Consider the following 26,733-nt stretch of genomic DNA (forward strand, 5'->3'; position numbering starts at 1 on the left):
CTGTCACTGTTTCCATTGTTTCCCCATCTATTTGCCATGAAGGGATGGACCAGACACCATGATCTTAGTTTTCTGAATGTTGAGCTTTAAGCCAACTTTTTCACTCTCTTTCACTTTCATCAAGAGGCTCTTTCGTTCCTCTTCACTTTCTGCCATCAGGGTGTTGTCATTTGCATATCTGAGGTAATCGATATTTCTCCCTGAAATCTTGATTCCAACTTGTGCTTCATCCAGTCTGGCAGCAGGGTAACAATATACAGCCTTGAAGTACTCCTTTCCCTATCTGGGAACCAATTCATTGTTCCATATCCGGTTCTAACTGTTGCTTCTTGACCTGCATACAGATTTCTCAGGATGCAGGTCAGGTGGTCTGGTATTCCTCACCTCTTGAAGGATTTTTCCAGTTTGTTGTGAACTACAGTCAAAGGCTTTGGTGCAGTCAATGAAGCAGAAGATGTTTTTTTCTGGAATTCTTTTGCTTTTTCTATGATCCAATGGATGTTGGCAATTTGATCTCTGGTTCCTCTGCCTTTTTCTAAATCCAGCTTGAACATCTGGAAGTTCTCAGTTCACGTACTTTTGAAGCCTGGTTTGGAGAATTTTGAGCATTAATTTGCTAGCATGTGAAATGAATACAATTGTGCGGTAGTATTTTGAGCATTGATTTGCTAGCATGTGAAATGAGTACAATTGTGCGGTAGTTTGAACATTCTTTGGTGTTGCCTTTCTTTGGGATTGGAATGAAAAGAGGTGGGAAAGGATCCAAGTATATTCTGCTGTCAAGAGACTTACTTTAGACCCAAAGACACAAATAAGTTGAAAGTGAAAGAATGGAAAGATATTCTATGTAAAGAATAATCAGAAGAGACCTAGGGTAGCTATACTCATATCACAAAATAGATTTTAAGTCAAAAGCTGTTACTAGAGACAAAGGAGGACATTTTATATTGATACCAAGGTCAATTCATGAAGAAGCTTTAACAGTTATGTATACACCGAACAGGGCTCCGCAGGTGGCACCAGTGGTAAAGAACCTGCCTGCCAGTGCAGGAGACATAAGAGACATGGGTTCGATTCCTGTGTCAGGAAGATCTCCTGGAGGGCATGGCAACCCACTCCAGTATTCTTGTCTGGAGAATCCCATGTACAGAGGAGCCTGGTGGGCTACAGTCCACAGGTTTGCAGAGTCAGACACGACTGAAGCAACTTAGCATGCGCACATACACCAACAACAGAGTCCCAAGATACATGAAGCAAACATTGACAGAATTGAAGGAAGAAACAGACAGCTCTACACTAATAGTTGGAGACTTCAATACCTTAAAGTCAATAATGGAAAGAATATCCTATACAGTCAGCAAAAACTGGACCGGGACCTGACTGTGGCTCAGATCATGGATTCCTTATTGCCAAATTCAGACTTAAATTGAAGAAAGTAGGGAAAATCACTAGACCATTCAGGTATGATCTAAATCAAATCCCTTAAGATTATACAGTGGAAGTGAGAAATAGATTTAAGTGACTAGATCTGATAGAGTGCCTGATGGAACTATAGACGGAGGTTCGAGACATTATACAGGAGACAGGGATCAAGACCATCTCCAAGAAAAAGAAATGCGAAAAAGCAAAATGGCTGTCTGAGGAGGGCTTACAAATAGCTGTGAAAAGAAGAGAAGCGAAAAGCAAAGGAGAAAAGGAAAGATATACCCATTTGAATGCAGAGTTCCAAAGAATAGCAAGAAGAGATAAGAAACCTTTCCTCAGTGATCAGTGCAAAGAAATGGAGGAAAACAGTAGCATGGGAAAGACTAGAGATTTCTTCAAGAAAATCAGAGATACCAAGGGAATATTTCATGCAAAGATGGGCTCAATAAAGGACAGAAATGGTATGGACCTAACAGAAGCAGAAGATATTAAGAAGAGCTGGCAAGAATATGCAGAAGAACTATAGAAAAAGATCTTCATGACCCAGATAATCACAATGGTGTGATCACTCACCTAAAGCCAGACATCCTGGAATGTGAAGTCAAGTGGGCCTTAGGAAGCATCACTATGAACAAAGCTAGTGGAGGTGATAGAATTCCAGTTGAGCTATTTCAAATCCTAAAAGACAATGCTGTGAAAGTGCTGCATACAATATGCTAGCAAATTTGGAAAACTCAGCAGTGGCCACAGGACTGGAAAAGGTCAGTTTTCATTCCAATCCCAAAGAAAGGCAACACCAAAGAATGCTCAAACTACCGCACAATTTCACTCATCTCACACGCTAGCAAAGTAATCCTCAAAATTCTCCAAGCCAGGCTTCAGCAATACGTGAATCGTGAACTTCCAGATGTTCAAGCTGGTTTTAGAAAAGGCAGAGGAACCAGAGATCAAATTGCCAACATCTGCTGGATCATCGAGAAAGCAAGAGAGTTCCAGAAAAACATCTATTTCTGTTTTATGGACTATGCCAAAGCCTTTGACTGTGTGGATTACAATAAACTGTGGAAAATTCTGAAAGAGATGAGAATACCAAACCACCTGACCAGCCTCTTGAGAAACCTGTATGCAAGTCAAGAAGCAACAGTTAGAACTGGACATGGAACAACAGACTGGTTCCAAATAGGAAAAGGAGTACGTCAAGGCTGTATATTGTCACCCTGCTTATTTAACTTATATGCAAAGTACATCATGAGAAATTCTGGGCTGGAAGAAGCATAAGCTGGAATCAAGATTGCCGGGAGAAATATCAATAACCTCAGATATGCAGATGACACCACCCTTATGGCAGAAAGTGAAGAACTAAAGAGGCTCTTGATGAAAGTGAAAGAGGAGAGTGAAAAAGTTGGCTTAAACCTCAATGTTCAGAAAACTAAGATCATGGCATCCGGTCCCATCACTTCATGGCAAGTAGATGGGGAAACAGTGGAAACAGTGTCAGACTTTATTTTTGGGGGCTCCAAAATCACTGCAGATGGTGATTGCAGCCATGAAATTAAAAGACGCTTACTCCTTGGAAGAAAAGTTATGACCAATCTAGACAGCATATTATAAAGCAGAGACATTACTTTGCCAACAAAGGTCCATCTAGTCAAGGCTACGGTTTTTCCAGTAGTCATGTATGGATGTGAGAGTTAGACTATAAAGAAAGCTGAGTGCCGCAGAATTGATGCTTTTGAACTGTGGTGTTGGAGAAGACTCTTGAGAGTCCCTTGGACAGCAAGGAGATCCAACCAGTCCATCCTAAAGGAGATCAGTCCTGGATGTTCATTGGAAGGACTGATGCTGAAGCTGAAACTCCAATACTTTGGCCACCTGATGGGAAGAACTGACTCACTGGAAAAGACCCTGACACTGGGAAAGATTGAAGGTGGGAGGAGAAGGGGATAACAGAGGATGAGATGGTTGGATGGCATCACCGACTCAATGGACATGAGTTTGAGTAAACTCTGGGAGTTGGTGATGGACTGAGAGGCCTGGTGTGCTGCAGTCCATGGGGTTGCAAAGAGTCAGACACGACTGAGCGACTGAACTGACTGAACTGATCCTACACAGAAAATCAATTAGGAAACAGAGTGCTTGAAAACATTATAGGGCTTCTTTGGTGGTCCAGAGGTTAAGCATCCTCCTTGCAATGCAGTGGATACTGGTTTGATCCCTGGAACAGGAAGATCCCACATGTCTCGGAGCAGCTAAGCCTGTGTGTCACAGCTAGTGGACGCACACACTCTAGAGCCCTTGAGCCACAACTACTGAGACCTGTGTGCCTAGAGTCCATGCTCTGCAACAAGAAGCCCACACGGAGCAGCTAGAGGGGAGCCCCGCCTCGCTCGCCGTAACCACAGAAAAGCCCCCACACAGCAACAAAGACCCAGTGTCGCCAAAAATAAAACTAACTGAATTAAAAAAAAGCCACTATAAATCAACTAGACCTCACAGACATACATACAGAATACTTCTTCCAAAGAATACGCATTGTTCTCAAGTACACATGAGCTTTGTATGGAGAGATCATATGTTAGGCCACAAAACAAATTCTAAGAAATTTTAAAACCTAACAAAGAAAGACTCAGGACCTGATGGCTTCACTGATGAATTATACCAAAAATCTAAAGGAGAATCAACATCAATCCTTCTCAAACTCTTCCAAAAACGTGAATAAAAGGGAACAGTTCCTAACTCATTATAACTTAGCACTGCCCTCTTACCAAAGCCCCCTTGTGGCTCAGCTGGTAAAGAATCTGCCTGCAATGTGGGAGACCTGGGTTTGATCCCTGGGTTGGGAAGATCCCCTGGAGAAGGGAAAGGCTACCCACTCCAGTATTCCCGCTTAGAGAATTCCATGGACTGTATAGTCCATGGGGTCGCAAAGAGTCAGACACAACTGAGCGACTTTCACTTCACTTCAGTTCACTTACCAAAGCCAGACAAACACACAAAACTACAGATCAATATCTCATTAATATAGATGTAAGGCAATAAAAGAACTGAATAAATTTAAAAGAATTGAAATCATACAAAGTATGTTCTCTGAATGCAGTGGATTGAATTTAGAAATCAGTAACAGAAGGAAAACTGGAAAATTAGCAAATATGCAGATAGTAAACAACACACTCATTAAAAAACCAATGGATTAAAGAAGAAATCATTAAGGAAATTAGAAAATACTTTGAGACAAATGAAGAGATACCAAAACTTACGAGATACAGTAAAAGCAGTATGCAGTGGGAAATTTATAGTTGTAAATGCTTATATTAATAGAAGATCTCAGATCAACAACCTGCCTTTAAATCTTAAGGAACCAGAAAAGGAAGAGCAAATTAAAGGAAGGAAGAAAATAAGATACAGCACAAATAAATATGGGAGGTGGGGAACAACAGAGAATTGACAAAATCAAGTTAGTTCTTTGAAAATATAACAAAATTGACAAGACGTTAGTTAGACTAAAAAAAATACAAGATGAAAATAACTAAAATCAGAAATGAAAGCAGAAATGAAAAGGATTATAAGGGAACACTATAAACTATTATATGCAAACAAGGTAATCTGGATGAAATTCAAAAATTCCTAAATTATTAAAACTGATTCAAGAATAAGTAGAAATTCTCAACAGACCTATAATAAGTAAGAAGATTGGATCAGTAATCAAAAACATCCTGACAAAGAAAAATCAGGACTAGATGTCCTCATTTGCCAATTCTACCAAACATTTGAAGAAGGATTAACATCAATCTCATTCCAACTCTTCCAAAAACTAGAGTAGGGGAATAGTTTCTGTGAGGACAACATTATACTGATACCAAAGTCAGAGAAGATTCCATAAAAAAACTATAGACCAATATTCCTAATGAACATAGGTACAAAAATCTTCAATAAATTACTAGCAGACCAAATCCAATGGCACATTAAAAAAGATTACATACAATGACCAAATGGGATTTATCCTAGGAAGGCAAGGGGGGTTTCAACTATAGGAAAATCAATGTCATATAGCACATTAATAGGACAAAGGAAAACAATCACATAATCAATTCAATAGATGCAAAAAAGCATGTGACGAAAAAAAAAAATCAACATCCTTTCATGATAAAAACACAACCAGGCACTTCTCTGGTGGTCCAGTGGTTAAGAATCTGCCTTGCAATGCAGGGGATACCGGTTCGATTCCTGGCCCAAGAAGATCCCACATGCTGCAGAGCAGCTAAGCCCGTGCACCACGACTGCCCGGCTCCAGAGCCCACGCCTGCAGCTACTGAGCCCACGTGCCTAGAGCCCATGCTCCACAACAAGCAGGCCCCACTCAACTAGAGGAACCCCATGCAGAGCAACGAAGACCCAGTGCAGCCACAAGAGCAAAAACACCACGACTTCCCTAGCAGTCCAGTAGCTAGGACTTGGCACGCCCAGTGCAATGGGCACAAGTTTGATCCCTGGTGGGGGAACCAAGATCCCACGTTACACACTGCGTGGCCAAAGCAAAAAACAAAAACACAGCCATCTACAAATAGAAGGATAGCCTTTTCAGCAAATGGTGCTGGAACAGCTGGATATCTGTATGCAAAAATTACCAACTTGAATTCATAGCTTGCAATATATACAGATTCTGATGCATAATTCTACTATACGAAACTCTAGCAAACACAAACCATAGTGACAGAAAGCAGATTGGAAAGTGCGAGAGTTGGGCGAGAGGGATCACAAAGAGGCACAAAGAAAGCTGGGGAGTGAAGGATAGATCTATTACCTTGGTTATCATAGTTTCATTTGAACACATATGTTAAGACATATTAAATTATACACTTTATTTGCAGCTTATTTTATGTCAATTATAGCTCAATACAGTTTTAAAAATATGAAGAGTAAAGAATGCCTCAACAGGGACTTCTCTGGTGGTCCAATGGCTAAGACTCTGTGCTCCCAATGCAGCGGGCCCAGGTTCCACCCCTTGTAGGGGAACTAGATCCCACATGCCGCAACTAAGACCTGGCATGGCCAAATAAATAAAAAATAAAAGAACCCCTCAATAAATATGGATCAGTGCATGTTTATTTTATAAATGAGTTAATGAGAGGTGACTTGATGGGCCAATGCCCAGGGATTGGGAAGGGGGAAACATACAAAGAAAAAGGAACCAAGACTGTAGCAGAATCTTATTGGCCACCATCATGTTGCCCAGGTTTAACCTTGCCAGGCTGGCCCCAACTGCCCTGACCCCACTACTAGCCACTCTTGTGGCTTCAACTAAGTCACTCAACACCTTGGAATCTCAGAGTCTTTGACTCCAAAATGTAACTAGTAATACCCACCTCATAAATAAGCTTATTGTTGACTGAAAGAAATGACATTTATGGGGGAATGCCCTGGCAGTCCAGTGGTTAGGTCTCTGCACTTTGATTGCCGACGGCCCAGGCTCAATCCCTGGTCAGGGAAAATAAGATCCCACAAGCCATGCATGGCAAGGTCCAAAAAAAGGGGGGACGGTAAACATTAGGTAAATAATAACCTGCTCCATAAATGTAAAGGACTACAAAACAATCTGACTGGTTATTTTTAAAAAATTATTTATCTGGTGGTGCTGGGTCTTATTTGCAGCATGCAGCATCTTTAGTTGCAGCATGAGAACTCTCAGTTGCAGCACGTGGAACCTAGTACCTTGACCAGGGATTGAAACCAGGCCCTTGCGTCAGGGGCGTGGAGTCTTAGCCACTGAACCACAAGGGAAGTCCCCTGGCTCTTTCTTACACTGGCTCACTTATTTCTGTGTAGTTAACCTGGTGTTCTGCGTGTATCTTCTCTGTTTTCCGACCTCCATACCTTTGCTTCAGCTGTTCTTCCACTGCTTCCAGAGACCCATGGGCCTCTTTTGGGAGGGTACAGCAGGGGGCTGCTCCAGGAGTGGAAGACAAGCTTCTGAGACACTGCCCAGTGGAGCAGCCTCACCCCAAGGTCCACGGGGCAGAGGCAGAGAGAGATCCCATAGACCCCGCCGCAGACATTGTGGGACTCCCTCCACTTCTGGGTTCCTGCTGGTCACCCCCTGGCAGCACCAGAAACCTGACCTTAAGGCACTTGCCTCCCTCCAGGTCTGACCTACACCCGACCTGCTTTCCCCTGGCCTCTAGCCTCCAGGCTTCAGCTCCATCAACAGCGAGTCAGGGATCAAAGTACCTGCCTCTCAGGGTAGATGTGAAGGTCAGGGCCCTGGCCCTTAGCCCTGTACAAGCAGTAGGCGATCAAGGAACTGTCTCAACTGGTGGGAGAGTACTTGGTATACTGGAAAGCACTCATCAAATAATATTAGTTGTTATAATTGGTCCACTCAGTTTTCTCAGATCAAGTTCCCTCCAAGTAAAACAAATTAGCCTCAACTCCACCTCCAAACTGCAAACACCCACGACGGCCTTTCTCTAGTTTCAACCTATCTTGGCCTTGCTTGCCTGTCTGGAAGCCTGCTGGAAGTGACCAGTGAGTCCTCCATGAGCTCCTTCCCTCAGTCTGGGAAAGTTCACAGGATACTGGGCTGAGAGATGAGGGGAGTAGAGGGAACTGGGGGTAGCACAACACGTGTGAATTCTGCAACAGTGCGGTGATAAACGGTGCGTTTGGAGAACTGCAGAAAGTTCTATGAGGCCAGGGGAGAAAAAGGGCAAGGCAGGTGGCAGAAATGAGTCAGGAGAAGTGGGCAGGGGCTAAATCACAAAACATTTTGGGTACTCTAAGGTACTGGCTTCCCTGGTAGCTCAGTTGGTAAAGAGTCGGCCACAGTCCATGGTGTCACAGACAGTCAGACGCGACTGAGTGACTTACACTCCAGGGTATTAGAACTTTACTCTGAAAGCTGTGGCTGGGAGGAGAACCAGCAGTGTAGCCAGGACACTGGGGTGGGGGGTGGAGCAGGGAGTGAAGTCAGGGAGAAAATAAGTGGCCTTTGCACTTGTCAATGTGGCAGTCACTAGCCATTGACAGGTGGCACTGCAGGCTTTCTAGAGGGGACGCATGAACCCACAGTGACCCACGGGACATAGTTTTCTTTGGGCAGGCTCAGCTCTTGCATCAGAGGGGTGAATTCAAGATTGGGATTCTGTAGGGGGGCTGCAGTGGGAGGAGATGGACACAAGAAAGACTAAACAAATAATGGTGAATGAATGAGTGAGGCAGTGATGGATAGGGGGTTAGACTTGGCACCAGCTGGACAGTGTTTGGTGTCCAGAGTGGGATAATCATTTAAAAAAACAAAGATATTTTCGTGTCCACAGAGCTGGACCAGCTGGTTCTTTACAGCATGGCCAGAGATGTGTATTCTCTGCTTAGGGTTCCAGACTCCAATACTGGTGAAAAGTCCCTTCCCACTGTGTCTAATTCCCAACCTGTAAAGTGAGAAGATTAGACTAGATGATTCCCTAATATCCTTCCACCCCACCGCACCCCAACAGTGATTCACCACTGTTGCCTTATTTTTAACCTTTTCTCACCTACCCAAGTGTTATGACTACCCATACACTTGCTCTCAATACATGTTCGTTGAGCTCCTGATGGTCTCTGTCACACAGACACTTGGCTGTGTACTGGCGTACTATCAGTGCCCAACCTGTTGGCTGAGTGATGGTGATTCCACAAGAAGTCCTCAGATGCAACTTCATTCACCACTTCCTGACTGCAGTTTCTCCTAGCTCCGATCCAACTTACACACTAAAGTGACCAGGAGAAAAGTGCTGCTGAGTGGGTGAGAAGGCAGGTTCTGGAATCAGACCCCTTGGGTTTAACTACAGTCATTCCATTTATTACTTGTGTGACCTTGTATATATTACTTGGCTTCTGTATTTTCTCCTAAAAGCTTTGACTCATTTTACACATTTGTGTAAAGCCATAAAATTAAGAGACGCCTGCTCCTTGGAAGAAAAGCTATGACAAACCTAGACAGCATATTTAAAAGCAGAGGCATTACTTTGCCAACAAAGCTCTGTCTCGTCAAGGCTATGGTTTTTCCAGTGGTCATGTATGGATGTGAGAGTTGGACTGTGAAGAAAGCTGGGTACCAAAGAATTGATACTTTTGAACTTCGGTGTTGGAAAAGACTCTTGAGAGTCCCTTGGACTTCAAGGAAATCAAACCCATCAATCCTAAAGGAAATCAGTCCTAAACATTCATTGGAAGGACTGATGCTAAAGCTGAACCTCCAATACTCCCACCTGATGCAAAGGACTGATTCACTGGAAAACACCCTGATGCTGGGAAAGATTGAAGGCAGGAGCAGAAGGGGACGATAGAGGATGAGACGGCTGGATGGTATCACCAACTTGATGGACGTGAGTTTGAGCAAGCTCTTGGAGTTGGTGATGGACAGGGAAGCCTGGAGTGCTTCAGTCCACGGGGTTGCAAAAAGTCAGATACAACTGAGCGACTGAACTGACTGACACATTTGTGAGTTTATTTTCATTGTATGGTGTGAGGTAGAAGATCTAAATTTGTTTTTTTCCCACTTGGTTAGCCAATTATTCCAACACCATTTACTGAAGGACCAATCCTTTTCCTACTGAGATGCATGTTTTCTCTGGCTCTCACTATATTCCCATATATACATATAGGTCTATTGAGTTTCCTAATTTACTTCTTTGTCTGGTTATTTCCATTTATCACATTGTTTCAGTTACTATATCTTTATATTAAGTCTTGATAGTGATAGAACACAGGGCTTCCCTATAGTTCTGTTTATCCTTGTAGTTTTTCAAAACCTCTTAGACATCCTTGGCACTTTACATTGTGATTTTTAGAATTAGTTTGTCCAGTTCTTTTAAACAGCAGTTTGCCTAAAAAGAGAGAGCTACCATATATGACCCTGCAGTCCCACTCCTGGGCATATACCCGGAGAAGAACAGGATCTGAAGGGATACAGGCACCCTGAGGTCGTCACAGCACTGTTTACAACAGACAAGACATGGAAGCAACCTCCATGTCCATCGGCAGGGGAATGGGTACAGAAGATGTGGAACACATACACAATGGATATCATTCAGTCATTATAAAGAATGTAGCAACATGCATGGACCTAGAGGTTGTCAGACTGAGTGAAGTAAGTCAGAGACGGAGAAATATTGAATGACATCCTTTATATGTGGAACCTAAAAAGAAATGATTCAAACGAACTTACTCACAAAACAGAAACAGACTCACAGACTTAGAGAATGAACTTACGGTTGCCAGGGGGATGGATGGGGGGAGGAGTTGGGAATGGACAGGTACATACTGCTGTATTTAAAATAAGTGACCGACAAGGATCTACTGTAGGGCACATGCAACTCTACTCAACGCTTTGGGGCAGCCTGGATGGGAGGGGAGTTTGGGGAGAATCGGTACATGTGTATGCATGGCTGAGTTACTTTGCTGTTCACCTGAAACTATCACTGTTAATCGGCTATACCCCAACACAAAATAAAAAGTTAAAAAAAAAAAACAACCGTCCCTAGGCCTCCGTTCCCTTTCCCATACACAGGTGGTGGTCAAAGCTCCTACTTGCAAGGGCAGCAAAGACGAAACGTACAGCAGTGAACACATCACCTGGCACGAAGGCCTGGGACACAACCCAGGAGCATCAGTAGAGAGTAGTGTCACCTTCCCCAAATGCCCAACCCCACGCGGTCACTGCTGTTTTAAAACCTTTGTTGGCTTCCCAGTCATGTGGAGGAAAGTTCAAACCGTCAGCCAAGCCACCTGACCCCAGCTGATCTCTCCCATGGCTCCCTCTGCCTCCCCTCCTCCCTCCCCACCACCGCTATCACGTTCCAGCCCCAGAAAATTCGCTGTTACCCTAGCGCCGTGTCCTTGCACATGCTGTCCTTTTGGTGAGAATTCCTTCACCCCTCATGAATCCTCTCAGATCGTGGCTCTTTTGGGATGGAGTTAGTCACTCTCTCTGCCTTCTATTGCATTTGTCACTTTGCACCGTGATTATGTCTTATTTAGTGAACTCAGCACAGCCTTTGGCATTTCCCAAACAGGTGTTCACTTTCAGCCACTATCTAACCATCACATATCAACTCTGGTGTCACATACACTCCTTCACTTATTTCCTAATCCTTTTTATTTATTTAATGAACTTATGTGGCTGTACCTCGTCTTAGTTGTGGCATATGGGATCTTAGTTCCCTGAGCAGGGATCGAACCCATGCACCCTACATTGGGAGCATGGAGTCCTAGCTACTGGGCCACCAGAGAAGTCCCCACTCCTTCACTTATTTAATGCTTATGACGACCCCACAAAGGAGATTTCTCCCCCAGTGAACAGGAAAAAATGGGAACGGTAACTTATCCAAGGTCACAGAGCTTGTCAACAGCTGAACTGAGGTCTCCCCCTGGTCTAATTCCAACGCTCACACCTTCTGTCATAGCCAACAACCTTCCCTCTCGTCTCTCTCTTCTGAATCTCTCACTCATCCCGTGCTTCCGTGGTCCTCCTGCCCAAGCTCTCTCCATCAGCCCCTCTTACCCTACCCCCAACTGCTTACCTCCCTAGGCTGTCACCTCTTCCACTACATGCCATCTGTCACCCAAGCCACCGTTTCCGTGAGGACTGCGTGTCCTGGGTTGAGCACGTTGCTGGTATTCAGGCCACAGAACATGGAGCCTCATGGCTGCATCCGCAGATGCTGAGGTATCTCGTTAGCTGGGTGTCACAAGACCAAGGAGATAAAATAAACCTTTCACATCTCAAATGTGTCTGAAACCAGAAAGCAAACACTTCCATGGCTTATAACAACAGAGTTTGTTGGGCACAATTACCAGCGTTTCCAAAAAGAATGGGAGCTAGCCTGACTGGGGTTTGGGTAGGAATTCTGCCAACTCGATCTGGCTTGGATGGTCAAAGCTGCTACCTCACAGTAACGAAGGGCATAAAAGTGTGATGCATTGGGCAGTGCAATCCCCAGTGCTGGTTCCAGCAATGTCAGACCTGCGTTCATGTTCTTTGGGCTAATTTCCCCTTGTTACTCATGCTCAAAGTTTGGGGGCCTCCTGAGATTTCTCTCTTGCTTGCCCTCTTTCCTGCAGGCTATTAGGAGACTGGGCTGGAGTAAAATAATCCCAAAGTTTGTATTTACCCTGAAAATGAAGAACAGTCCACAAGCAGTGAATGTGATGGGGACAGGTCACCTTTAGAATGGCCCATCATGGGACTTCCCTGGTGGCCCACTAGTTAAGAATCCACCTCCCAATGCAGGGTACCCAGGTTTGATCCCTGGTCAGGGAACTAAGATCCCACATACTGCAGGGCAATGCACAAGCCCACTTGCCACAACCAAGATTCCATTATGTCACAACTAAGACCTGTTGCAGCCAAATAAAAAAGAAAGAAAAACATCTGACGTGGGCAAGTGGAGAGTTTCTCCAGATCCCAAGTAGAGGTGGCCATTTGGTGGTTTCTTGCATATATCGCTTGCATCAGAGTTCATAGTTCATACCCTCATTGCACACACTAAATCTGGCAAAACAGAGACTCCTTTGATAGGGGAAGGAAGGGTGATAATCATAGGATAAAGAAGGCCTGCAGAATCAGAATCTGAGGAGGAAAGGGTACCCTGACCATTTGTTAGGAAATCTGCCCTGTGGTTGAATGAAGTCATCAGACTACAATTGTTCAGCAACCAAATTACTGGCTACCCACACAGATAGCTGGTGCACTCAGGTAACTTTGACACTTAGCCAACTGGCGTCCAGGCACCTACACCTCAGTCTCTTATGAGTTAGATTCATGTGAGTCTTGTCCTGGTAGAGACTCTCTGGGTACACAGACATCAGGTTTCTTGGCTTACAAACCTTGGCCAGTGGTGATGCTACCAGAGTTCCAGAGAGGCCAGCTGCCCTTGGTAGATAAATGGGTTTATCTGATGGTGATACACTGCTTGTTCTTGCTTCTCCAGCCCTTTCTCCATCCCCAGGCCCACCCCCCGAGTCTGCATGGCCTGGCATTTTCACAAGCTTCCGGGCAGCTCCTTTCCAACTTCTCCTGCTGCCTCTTCAAACATGGCTGGTTCTACATGACTGCCCTGCTCAAGAGCACTTCACATGTCTGCAGCCAAACTCCTAGACCTGCTTTTGGGGGTTTTCCCTAATTTGGTCTCGTCATGCTTTATTTTTTATTACGGCCCCCTAATGCCCATCATCAGTCTTTAGCCTAGGGCCTGGGGGCCTTTGTCTTTTCATGTTGCTCTCTCCCTGGCGATACCCTGTTCTCTGCAAGTTCGACCAGCATGCATCTTCAAAACGCTGTTTCAGCCCTTCCAGACTCCACCACACCCAACTCCTGCTTCCACACAGGAGAGCACCTCTGGGTCTGGCTCATCTCTGTTCCCTCACGCCCCTCACGGCACCTGCCGGGGACTCCCTGGCACTGACTCTCTCTGCCTGCCCAGGCTTCACTTCATTCCTCACTTGAATTCCCTTAACAGCAAATCTTTCACGGGGCTACCTCTGATCTCTGGGGCAACTCTCAAGAATCCAGCAGAGAGGGGAGGGGGAATAAAAATGAGACTGGTGAGGACTTGAGGAAAACTTCCAGAAAGAAGAGACCAGACATTAAGCAGGGATGTGTGTGAAATACTGGTTTTTATTGATTGGCACAATATTACAACCTACAATTCCAATGCCCTTCCCTCCCACACAGTTCAAGTGGAAAAAAACTGATTAACACATAGAAAGGAACAGCACACTCACAGGTTAAAGCATTTGTTTTTACAAACAGAGTGGGATGGGGTGGGATTTTAGGGGTAATACCAGGGCTCCATCTAGACTATGGGGAGGGCTTTGCTGTCCTCTGCTGCCGGCATTACACGGGGGATACTTTAGTAGGGGGACGGTTACACACGGCTGGCTGGTTATTAAAGGGGGGAAGTGGGACTTGAATCTCAGAGTACCTGTCTCGGACCCAAACCTGGACTTTCTTTTCAGCCCTCCTCCACAGCTGCTTGCGCCCACAGGAAATAGGTGTGAAGGAAGCCGAAGAACGGCCTCGGAGAGAAAGGGAAGCAGGCAAACTCAGTTTCCTTCCACCTCCTCTGGACTGTCCCCCTCCCCTCGGCCCCTGAGAGCACTGAGACAGCCTTCCTCACGAACGCTGTGCAGAGACTGGGAGGAGGCCATGTCTGGCCTGGTAGCTCTGAGCGGGTAGAGAGGAAAACGTGATTTTCTGTACAATACTAAGCAAGGTTGTTTCGGAAATGAAAAAAAATGGAAAACAAGACCATGCCCCTGTGGGTCGGGAGCTCCTAGGTCTCAGAGCGCACTGGGATTGCGGTAAGGGCAATACTCCCAAAGCCCAGTTCCACAACGCAGCACCAGGTCCCTGGAGGTTAAGGGACTATAACCAACCTCTCCTCCCAAACAGGCGCCTTTCCTTGGATTCCCTAGTTCTGTTGAACTCGTTCGAGATTATTCTGCCACCTCTCCCCAGGATGTGAGGGCTCAGCTCATTGGTCCTTCCACTCTCTACCCCCTTCTACAAATACTCAGCACACTCCTCAACAGGTGACCCCGTCTCACTCTGCAGAATGTCCACTGAGGGACTGGTGATCACCAGGAAGGCTAAGTTTTCTGCTTTACTGTGTGGTCCTGATGGAAGGGGACAAAAGCAGACTTCTGGTGGGGTCAGAACAGTCTGGTTTGGGTGTGTGGGTCCCTGGCTCTCTGTCTCAGTTCTGGAGCCTTGGTCATTTAAGCTTCAGACAAAACATACAGAAGCATGACTGGGGAGGGACAAACACTTTGTCCTTCAGAAGAAGTTAAACTAGGCTACATCTTGGCTACTTTGCTTCCATCCAAAGGGTTCCCTGGAAATACCTGTTGAACTTGGCCGAAGGGAGACAGCACCTGGACCTGGACCTAGACTGCACACTTGCAACGAAAGGGGAGCAAGAGTGGAGTGGAGGTGAGCATGTTAGGAAAACCCTCAAATAAGCCTTATGCTGCTTGAAATCACGCTCTGCGGCTCAGAGAACAGGGCTGGGGCCTCACTGCTTCCTCAGAGCCCATCCCCTGCCAGGGCCAATGGGCAGGATGTGAGAAAGGTCCCTGAACTAAAGACTGGGCTCTTTATACAAAAGCAAGTATAAAGATGCTACTAATGGGTGGCCAGAGATGCCTGCTTTTCTGGGACAACATCCTTAAATGCTACTACCTCCTTAAACACATGGCAAACTGGTAGTTATCTTTCTTAAGACAGAGGCACTGACATTGTACCTATTCTAACCACCAACTTTTTGTTCAATTATAAACCAGTTTGAATGTTTTCAGACTATGAAACAATAAAAGCAGACCTGACATGTATAAACCTGCACCCCACACTGTGTCCCTTTTACAACAGAGTGGACCAACTGTTTTTCTAACTACGAAATGCAACACTATGCAGATGCTGGGCCCTGAATAACCCTGTGCATCTGTGCCCTGGGCAGCACACCTATGTCCATGAACAGGTGAGTGACAGGGGGAGGTTCTCAGAGGCTAACCGAGCAGCAGAGGATCCGGCTAACGGAGGATTTTGGAGAAAGTCCCTTTGGGTTCTGAGCAAAAAATGCTCTCAGTCATGTGGGTGGAGGCCGAAGGGCAAGTCCGTGTCTGTGCACATGGCTTAGACAACTGCCGCTCCCTTCCGTATCCTTCTCATCCTCGGGAGGAGCACAAGCTGCCTGCTGGCCAAGAGAAGGCCCTCAAAGTCTGGCCTCCCCTCAGAGCTCTGGAAGCTCCCCAAGACCCTAACATCAGCCAGGCCCCTGTAGTGACCCTAGGTGGAGCAGGCCTATCTGTTCTGGTTCTGGGCGTCTCCACAGTCAGCCTGTACCTTCCCTGGCATAAGTCATATCTGTTATGCAAGACCAAGCCTTAACCCTGAAATGCTGTTTTCTACCCAACGGGACAAAAATGAGGTGTAAGAGGGTACATGGATCTACTGCTGCTCAAATTAGCACAAGGGTGTTCAGAAGGCCAGGCTCATGTTGGTATCACTTCCCGCAGGAACCTACAGTCAACCTCACTGGAGAAATGACTTCCTAAAGGTGAGCCACTTACCCCACTCTACAGACGGGGGAGTCCAGTCTCAAGGCCCAGCATCAGGACTGGGGCATCTTGCTTTCTTGCTTTTTTCCTGAGGAGTTCCAAAGCCTTAAGGTTTTGATCTTAATGCCTGCCTGGGACCTCAAGCCCAGAAGACCGATGTTACTGTATTGTTGGAAAGTTCCCTGAAAGGTTCATCGCACAGATAACACAGTTCACAGATGGTGAGCCAGTTAGTAGGTAAGTGTTCCAGACCAGAATATATGTTCCCCAACTCAAGGATTAATAGAATCTTCACCTCTGGCCTGGTGGCAGTAGGGGTGGGAGGATGGGTAGCACATTGAAATGGAGATGAACCTGGAAAATGACAAGACCGCTGCCTCTGTATCTTTTAAAGCCTATCTCCAGGGGGTTAAATGCCTTTTTTGCTGTTCTATTGGCCCCTCTTTGGGGTTAAGAACTGGGAATGTAAACCGAAGGAAACCTATTTAACTAACCACCCAATAAGAGGAACAGAAGCAGTGACTCGCCACCTCCGAGATATTAACCTTGCTTTTTCAGCCAAAAGCACTTCCCTCTTCTGCACAGGCCCTCCTGGGGTGCTCAGTTCTGAGTCAAGGCGGCTTTCCTGTGTGCTCCCCTTGCCAGGTGGACAGTCTCATTCTCTTAAGACAAGCTCAGGCTCACAAATCACCACGATAAACAAAGCTTTAGGGGAGGGACACACTTTTCACTCCGAAAGCTTCATGCTGCAGAGACACACATGAAATCAAATCATGTGACTGCTGGCCTCAGCTCAAGCAGAATCAACACCAAATGGGATTCTTTTTTTCTGTATTTATTAATTTTTAAGGGGATTAGGCGGACAATTGGATTAATCTGAAGGTGAGAGGTATCATTTTTTCAGATGGCCTGACTAGGCATTCCCCATCCTGACCTGAAAGGTTATCAAGCTAATGCAAATACATTGTTAGAGTGTGAAGCTGCCCTTTCAGAGGCAGAAGTGGAAGGCTCCTGGCCTCCCAAAGAGAGTCTGCTTAAAATCTCCGTGTTCCCAGGACTTGTGATGACCTCACAGGATGTAGTATAGTCTAAAGATTGCAGTGTTTAGCAATTCACAATTTACTTGAAAATCTAAAATGTCTCACTGCTTTAGGTGACATCTAAAGTGACACGGAAAACACAGCTCTTGGGGATGGTGTGGACTCTGTGACAGGTGAAGGGGGTGCCCTGATGGAGCAAGGCTGGGACCACTAAGGTCAAAGGCTGCACAGCCTTGTGGAAGTAGGCTCCAACCCATCAGGGCTCTGAAGGGAACAGCCCCCACCCCAACTGGGCAGTATGCACCGCACAGCCTCAGGACTGACCTCTTTTAGTCTTCAAGAACAAGAACCCGAGGAGCCACCTGCATCACTGAATCCCCAACAATCTCCTCTCCCTAGAACTGCTTGAGCTGACTGTCCTGCATGTCCCCTATTTTTTGAAAAGATGTGGATGTGCCTGTATTTGGGGTCAAGATGAAGCTACACTATCTAACTCTTGTTTCTCTCTAAGCAAAAATTTACCCCAATGTGGAGATTTCTCCAGGTTATTTCTTCTAGTTCTTAATCCACTGTTAACTAGGATGGGCTTAAAGAACACTTCAGAAATATTAAAAAATCATACAGTTGTGGCAAAAATCACATTGTGGTTATTAAATCCTTTTTGTAAACTAAACTAAACAAACAAAATATGGCTCAGGCTAAGCTGTTTAAGAAAAAAAGATCAGGTGGGGAGATGAACAGAGGTGTTAATACAGCACTGGGTGGGAATGACAAATACGTTACGTATGAAATGCACACCCAGGTTCAGTGGAAGACCCCTCTGGCTGAGGAGGTGTAGAAGCAGCCTCCAACGAGCACTGTACGTGGAGAAGAGAAAGGGGAACAGGAAGCCTGGTTTTGTGAGGAGCTTTTCCTTCTAGAATTCAAGGTGACTTCTTCTAAGTGAGTCTGAGAGACTTTACATGGGCTGACTCCTAACATCGAAACAGAAACTATTTCTCTGCCATGAAGCAACTTTACTATGTAGCAACAAGTGTAAAAAACCAGCAAACACTCTGAGGGCAGTCTCTCTACTCACCCGAGGCTGCCGGCAGCAAGGACTCTAGGGCCTCCCTTTCCGTAGCTCTCACAATGCAGAGGGCGGAAGCCCTGTGGCCAAGCCACCTCCCAGGCCTTGCTGAGCCTCCATCAGGTGATACTCCCCCACCTCTGACCCCTCCAGATGGCCTCAGCTCAGACCCGGCAGTGCGGGAGCCCTCTTCACTCCAGGGCAGATAGGGCAGCAGACATTTGTAAAAACAACAGTCAATCCCGCAGCTTTTCCATTCTGTGATGTTTGCTGCGAGAAAAATGAAGACTTCTGTTTCATGGGCTGCACTGTCCTAGAGGCTACAAAAAACCCAACATAGCTGACCCCTGGTAGTCCTTCTCTTTCTCTCTTACACACACACAGTCCTGGTCCAAAAAAAAAAGTCATGATTTCACTGATGTTTCCCCAAGGGCTTCAAATTATGAACAAATTTAAATTTTAAAAATTCTATCACTATCTTTCTCCATCCTGAGTATGGTGGACTCCAATGGACACTCCAGTAACAGCCAGACTCAAGACATTTACGTTCACTATAAGAAAGAGACTTTATATCTGCCCTGAACACAGGAAGGAACCTGTTTCTGCCAAGCCTGAAGGTGAGTACTTGCAGAATTAATGGCAAATTGGTGTCGGTGGAACATTCTGCAAGTAAGGTAAACCTGGTGTTCTCTGTTTTCTGTTTTCTTTGGGGGAGACAGAAAGGCTACTGCGACCATGCGCCTAAGTAATCTATCACAACAGGGCTGTAACTGCACATCAGGAGACAGCTGTGGTACTGACGGTGCCAGGGAGGGAAAAACACCAAGCCCCGATCATCAGAATCCCAGTGCAACAGACAAAAGCACCAGCTTCAACAGTTCTGGTGTTGGACAAAGCCTCCTTTTGTCTGTTGAGGAAGCAGCAGCACAATCTCTCCAGTTAACTGCATTAATGGGATCCATTCATGACTGAAAAATACTTCTTGGCACAGTTCATGTTCCTGACCCAAAGACACCAACAACAATCCAAACTGGATTTTGTAGGGTAGTGTATTATTACACCAGCCCAGTGAAAACTTCAGATCACTAAAAACGCACAAATTATTATTAACACGAACACTGCAGTTCCTATTTCAGTAGTACTGACTGTTTTCCTGCAAAGCACTTTCTGTATCATAAAGGCAGAATTTATTTGGAAGACTGTGTTTTGGGGATTCCATTTAGTGCTTAGCTGAATTTATTTTACAGTCCCCTTTATTTATTTGGACAGAACCCCAGAACGCTCTAAATCAGGTGATAAGCAGCAGTGTGTTTGTTTCAGTAGAACACAGGGACAGTGAGTTGGCATTTAGACTCAAATCCCACGGTGCTTTCTATCCACTGGGACCCTTCCGTGGGGACAGGATTCTTCTCCCAGAGGTAGAGTGGTGCTAAGGAGACTGCCAGCCCCACTTTTTGGCTCTGTGTTTTAAGACTGGGAGAGAAGATGCAAACCGAGAATTGATAGCAAATTAAAGTTCAACTGACGTTCCCCAAAACGTTGGACATTAAATGACCAGGCCTACCAGATACACACATTTCTTTTAGCGGGAGGGAAGAGCAAAAGTTTTTCAAAGTTTGATTGTTTATTAGATTTTTTAAATAAAGAGAACTACGATTTTAATTTCACATCTCGGCTGTGTTTTGACAAAGGAGATGCCACTAACAGTTTAGCAACAAACTCCTGTCCCAAAGCCAGGGATTGATCAGGGTCCCCCCGCTCCACCCCCAGTCTCTAGACCCTTTTCTGCGCACTTGTCTACTAAACACAACTGGCAAATGAAGCCAGCATCCAACCTGTATCAAAAACCAACAGGACAGTCTGCAGTGAGCCAATGCATTATGTAGCCGTTCTAGTAAATGATTAAGCATTCTCCTGTACCACTTCTCAGCAGACGATGGACCTTCCACATCCCGGTGGGAGATAAATTTAATATTTCTGAGCATGCTCCATGCTGCAATTACAAGTGCTATAACATTACAAAGACAAGCAAACATCTGAATTTTCCTCCTGTGTACTTTTCAGGAACGTAACATGGTTACCCAGAACGGGACAGGACTGTGCAGCTGCACCTGCCAAGCACAGCTGGGTGCTCCAGGGCACAAGGACAATGTCCAGCTCAGCGCGGTGTAAGGCATGGACGCACAGGGAGAGAGGCCGCGGTCGGTGGTAAGTAGCATTATGGAAAAAACTCCAAACCAGCAGGAGAGAAACAGTGCTTGACGCTCCAGTTTTTTTGATAGTAATCCCAAGAATCCAGTTCAAATCCCTATTGTCAACACGTAGGGAGGAATTCAATTTCTAGCATTGTTTCTCCAGATCTGAGCTGAGGCCATTTGCTCCTGGCTTGGTAATAAAACAGAAAATAGGTTTCTTCTTATTTCTTTCTTGGCGTGGAAACACAGCTTCGAGAAGAGAAGGCATGAGTCCTGGGAGCACTATGAAGTAGCCAAACCCTTCCCAGACCCTACGTAACTACACCGGCAACTGGGGAAAGGAGAGGGCGGGGAAACTCACCTAGCCACTAGCATCAAAAATGAAAAAGCAAATGAATTATGAGGCTCTCCACTTTAGAAACACCCCAAATTTGAAAAACAAAACCTTGAAAAATTAAAACAAATGCCTCTTCTAAAAGTCATTTATTTACATATTATATGTCCACTATATAATGTGTAGATAAATGCATCCTGCAGTGAAAGTGACCAACCTACTGAACAGTACATCATGGGGACAAATTCTTGAAAGGTTTCATCTCATATTGGGTATCTTTTAATTAAAAAAAAAAAAAAAAAATCTGGCCAGGGCTGGGATGAGACAAACAAGAACACTTCAGAATCCAAGGCAGAGGGAAGGCTATTTGCCTCTTTCGAGTTGTAGGGGTGTGAAAAGGGAGAGACAGATCATGCACAAAAGTACTTACCAATTACATACCCAACCCCCACCCCCTCAATAAAAAGAGAAGAAAAAGCCCCATCACTTAACACCAAATAGCAACATTATCAATAAACCCTTTCTCTGCTGCCTGTCATGCCTTATTTGAAAGAGGAGGCCTGTGAGGAGAGGTGAAAGAGCAAGGGTGAGAGGGAAGACCTGCACTTCAGTCTCGTTTCCAATTTTCGCTTCTCTTACAGGAAATCTTCAGTCATCTGATGCCCGGCATGGAGCTCTGAGCAGACACTGAGTATGTGGGGGCCACAAGCGGGGTGCCGTTGTTGGCTGAGTAGCCTTGCCTCAACGTTTCAAAATACGACGCCTGCACCGGTTTGTGATACTGCAGCACTTTTATGGCATCTTCTATTTTAAACCATTCCCGCTTCCTTCCTGTGGAGGCAGAGAGTAAAAGAAGTTAGTACAAAAGGGAAGCAGCAGCAGGTTTCTGACCCTGTAACTTTTGAGAAAATGCAGGAAAAAACCCACAGAAATCATTGTCATGAATGTGTTTCTTTTCTTTTTAAAAAGTTATTTATTTATTTATGGTTGCACTGGGTCTCGTTGCTGCACGAGGGCTGTCTCTAGTTGCAGACAGTGGGGGCAATCCTCTACTGCAGCGTGCAGGTTTCTCGTTGTGGCTGGTTCTCTTGCTGCAGGGGCTCTAGGGCGTGCAAGCTTCGGTAGTCGTGCCGCATGGGCTTAGTTGTTCCAAGGCATGTGGAATCTTCCTGGACCAGGGATCAAACCCATGGTGCCTGCACTGGCAGGCAGATTCTTAACTGCTAGACCACCAGCGAAGTCCTTCTTTCCTTTTTTAAGCTGAAGTATCAAGGACACCAGAGAAGGCAATGGCACCCCATTCCAGTACTCTTGCCTGGCAAATCCCATGGATGGAGGAGCCTGGTAGGCTACAGTCCATGGGGTCGCTAAGAGTCAGACACGACTGAGTGACTTCACTTTCACTTTTTCTTTTCACGCACTGGAGAAGGAAATGGCAATCCACTCCAGTATTCTTGCCTGGAGAATCCCAGGGACAGCAGAGCCTGGTGGGCTGCCGTCTATGGGGTTGCCCAGAGTCGGACACGACTGAAGCGACTTAGCAGCAGCAGCAGCAGCAGCATCAAGGACCCACAACATGGTATATGAGTTCCAGGGACACAACACAGTGATTTGATGTTTCTGTTGTTGTTTTTGTTCAGGTGCTAAGTCGTGTACAACTCTTTGTGACCCCATGGACTGCAGCATGCCAGGCTTCTCTGTACTGCACTATTTCCTGGAGCTTGCTCAAACTCATGTCCATTAAGTCAGTGATGCCATCCAACCATATCTCATCCTGTTGCTCCCTTCTCCTAGTGCCTTCAATCTTTCCCAGCAGCAGGGTCATTTCCAGTGAGTTAGCTCTTCCCATCAGGTGACCTCCCTCATAGCTCAGTCAGTAAAGAATCTGCTTGCAATGTAGGAGACCCGAGATCATTCCCTGGGTCAGGAAGATCCCCTGGAGAAGGAAATGGCAATCCACTCCAGTATTCCTGCCGGGAAAATCCCATGGACAGAGGAGCCTGGCGAGCTACAGTCCATGGGGTCACAAGAGTCAGACCCGACTTAGCGACCAAACCACCACCACTCACCAGCACCACTGTCAGGTGGCCAAAGTATTGGAGCTTCAGCTTCAACTCCAGTCCTTCCCGTGAATATTCAGTGTTCATTTTCTCTATCTCTGACTGATATTTCTACACAGAACAAAATTACCACGATGGTTATCAACATTTAATAAACGTATTTTTCCTCTTTTCTAACAAGGGTGATGGAAGCACACTCTGTATGCGTCAAATACTATACAAATGCCTAATGCAGAAAATAGGTAAGAAATCTGGAAACTGAAGAACTGAGAGTAATGGTGTGAAACTTGCACTCTAGAAAGAACCACTGCTAGTGGTTTCTTCTCCAGCTCCTGGGCCTCTGGCCTTCCGTGGCTGATACATACGTGCCTGAAGCCCAGCCAGCATTCCTATCTCCTGCAAAAATAGACATGAAGCTGATGCAGCTTCCAGAATTACCAGGATGGCGGACCTGTAACCAGGTATTTATTTTTAAAATCCTGTCTAAGAGTGATCTATCTGGGATTTCCGTGATGGTCTACTGGTTAAGAACCCACCTTGCAATGCAAGGGACACAAGTTTGATCCCTGACAGAGGAACTAAGATCCCACACGCTGAGGAGCAACTAACCCCAAGCACCACAACTAGATCGCCTGTATGCCACAATAAAGATCCCACGTGATGCAACCAAGACCCGACACAGCCAAATATAAATTAACTGAAAAAAAAAAAAAAAAGATGTTGAAAGGGATAGTTGGAGAAAAAAAACAAAGAGTGGACTTCCCTGGTAGTACAAAGGATAAGAATTGCCTCCCAACGCAGGGAATACAGGTTTGATCCCTGGTCCAGAAGATTCCACGTGCTGCAAAGCAACTAAGCCTGTGAGCCACGACTACTGAGCCCGAGTGCCTGGAGCCTGCGCTCCACAAGAGAAGACACCGCAGTGAGACGCCCAAGCACAGCAACGAAGAGGAGCCCCCGCTAGCTGCAACCAGAGAAAGCCTGGGCGCAGTAGTGAAGACCCAGCGCAGCCAAAAATAAATAAAAAGAGCGATGTATCTACAGTAAAGAAAATATTTTCTTAAAACAAGGAAAATATAATCTCAACACAATCACTATTAACTTTTCAGTGTATTTCAACATTTTTTTCAAATCCATGTTTTAAAATCCTTTATTATTTTTTCTCTGACAAAGCTAACAAAAGATTATTGATTAAAACTGGGAAAAACAGAAGAAATCACAAACAACAAGATAATTACCTGTAACCTTACAAACTAGAAGTAACTACTCTTAATACCTTAGTGCATTTGCATATCTTTCACTTTATTTGAAAAAGACAGCTATCTGAACCATTATAATTGGGATCATGCTTTAAGGTGCTTCGAATTCCTTGGAGGCCCTGATAAAGCGCTATTGTTGGGAACACGGACACTGATGCTAATCTGCTGGGCTCCAGTCACATCAAAGGCTCTAATAAGCTACATAGGCCTGGGCAAGTTACTGAACCTCTCTGTGCCCCTCTTTCCTCATCTATATAACAGAGACAATAAACAGTACTTATCTCACAAGTCTGTTGTGAGGGCTAATACGTCAAGCATTTGAACAATACCTGGCACAAAGTACATGCTGTAAGACAATGCATTATTACTGTCTGTTGTTGTTGCTTCTTTTCCACTTCACACTGCTTCTTAAGCATTCTTCTCAGTATCACATGTAGTAGTTGTGTTACACTGTCTAGCATGGGTGTAACGTCATTCACTTAACTATTTCTCCGCCACTGGACATCAATAGCCTGCTATTTTAATTACTATAAAGAATGCTACAATTTTAAAAATCTGAACCTTATATGGCTAGTGATATGCACTGCCAAACAGCCATCCAGGAAGGACGTGCTGATCCCCAGTGCTGCTTCGGTGCTGGCATGGCAGTCTCACCACACTCCTGCCCGCACTGTGAACGGTCTGTCACGGCCAATTCTTGAGGCGAAAACCAGTACCTCATCCTTGTTTTCACTTCAAATTCCTATTCTGATGTAGCCTTAATTAGTATACACATAATTCTATATCCTGTTTTCATTCACCTACACAATCTCATAAGCACTTCTCTGTGGTACACAGCTTTCTTAAGTACGTGTTTAACAGCTGCCTAACATTCCATCTGATGAATGGACCTTGGATCACTTGTCATTCACTGACCTGTATATTTTAAGACCCAATTTTTCACCTGAAAATGGCTTATGTGAAGAAAGGCTAACAGGCTTATTTCCCATATTTTAGATAGTTTCATTATGGTCAATTCTCAGCAATAGGAGTACAGGTGACAGGCTTGTTTGGATGTTAACAGAGCAATCAGTTCAGTTCAGTCACTCAGTCGTGTCCAACTCTTTGCAACCCCATGAACAACAGCATGCCAGGCGTCCCTGTTCATCAACAACTCCCAGAGTTTACCCAAACTCATGTCCTTTCAGTTGGTGATGCCATCCAACCATCTCATCCTCTGTCGTCCCCTTCTCCTCTCACCCTCAATCTTTCCCAGCATCAGGGTCTTTTCAAATGAGTCAGCTCTTCACATCAGGTGGCCAAAGTATTGGAGTTTCAGCTTCAACATCATTCCTTCCAATGAACATCCAGGACTGATCTCGTGTAGGATGGACTGGTTGGATCTCCTTGCAGTCCAAGGGACTCTCAAGAGTCTTCTCCAACACCACAGTTCAAAAGCATCAATTCTTCGGCGCTCAGCTTTCTTTATAGTCCAACTCTCACATCCATACATGACCACTGGAAAAACCATAGCCTTGACTAGACAGACCTTTGTTGACAAAATAATGTCTCTGCTTTTTAATATGCTGTCCAAGTTGGTCATAACTTTCCTTCCAAGGAGTAAGTGTCTTTTAATTTCATGGCTGCAGTCACCATCTGCAGTGATTTTGGAGCCCCCCAAAATAAAGTCTGTCACTGTTTCCACTGTTTCCCCACCTATTTGCCATGAAGTGATGGGACCGGATGCCATGATCTTAGTTTTCTGAATGTTTAGCTTTAAGGCAACATTTTCACTCTCCTCTTTCACTTTCATCAAGAGGATCTTTAGTTCTTCTTCATTTTCTGCCATAAGGGTAGTGTCATCTGCATATTTGAGGTTATTGATATTTCTCCCGGCAATCTTGATTCCAGCCTGTGCTTCCTCCAGCCCAGCATTTCTCATGATGTACTCTACATATAAGTTAAATAAGCAGGGTGACAATATACAGCCTTGACGTACTCCTTTTGCTATTTGGAACCAGTCTGTTGTTCCATGTCCAGTTCTAACTGTTGCTTCCTGACTTGCATACAGGTTTCTCAAGAGGCAGGTCAGGTGGTCTGGTATTTCCATCTCTTTCAGAATTTTCCACAGTTTATTGTGATCCACACAGTCAAAGGCTTTGGCATAGTCAATAACAGAGCTGCTGCTGCTAAGTCACTTCAGTCGTGTCTGACTCTGTGCGACCCCATAGACGGCAGCCCACCAGGCTCCTCCGTCCATGGGATTTTCCAGGCAA

General features: G+C 45.2%; 1 protein-coding gene across 2 annotated transcripts in view; it reads right to left on the bottom strand.

Annotated features, from left to right (window-relative positions):
• Positions 1-14,060: 14,060 nt before the first annotated feature.
• Positions 14,061-26,733, bottom strand: part of NUDT3 (nudix hydrolase 3) — a 114,877-nt gene continuing 102,204 nt past the window's right edge. Inside the window, exon 5 of one of the 2 annotated variants that reach the window (XM_081520022.1) lies at positions 14,061-21,990. In XM_081520022.1, the coding sequence (XP_081376148.1) occupies positions 21,812-21,990 (179 nt within the window). In that variant the 3' untranslated portion in view covers positions 14,061-21,811. Of the gene's footprint in view, positions 21,991-24,340; positions 26,655-26,733 lie in introns of those variants that run through there. The other variant, XR_014062068.1, reaches the window with a different exon arrangement.

The sequence above is a fragment of the Giraffa tippelskirchi genome, chromosome 8 (assembly GCF_054371585.1).
Source record: "Giraffa tippelskirchi isolate mGirTip1 chromosome 8, T2T-mGirTip1v1.2.pri, whole genome shotgun sequence".
Classification (NCBI taxonomy): Eukaryota; Metazoa; Chordata; class Mammalia; order Artiodactyla; family Giraffidae; genus Giraffa; species Giraffa tippelskirchi.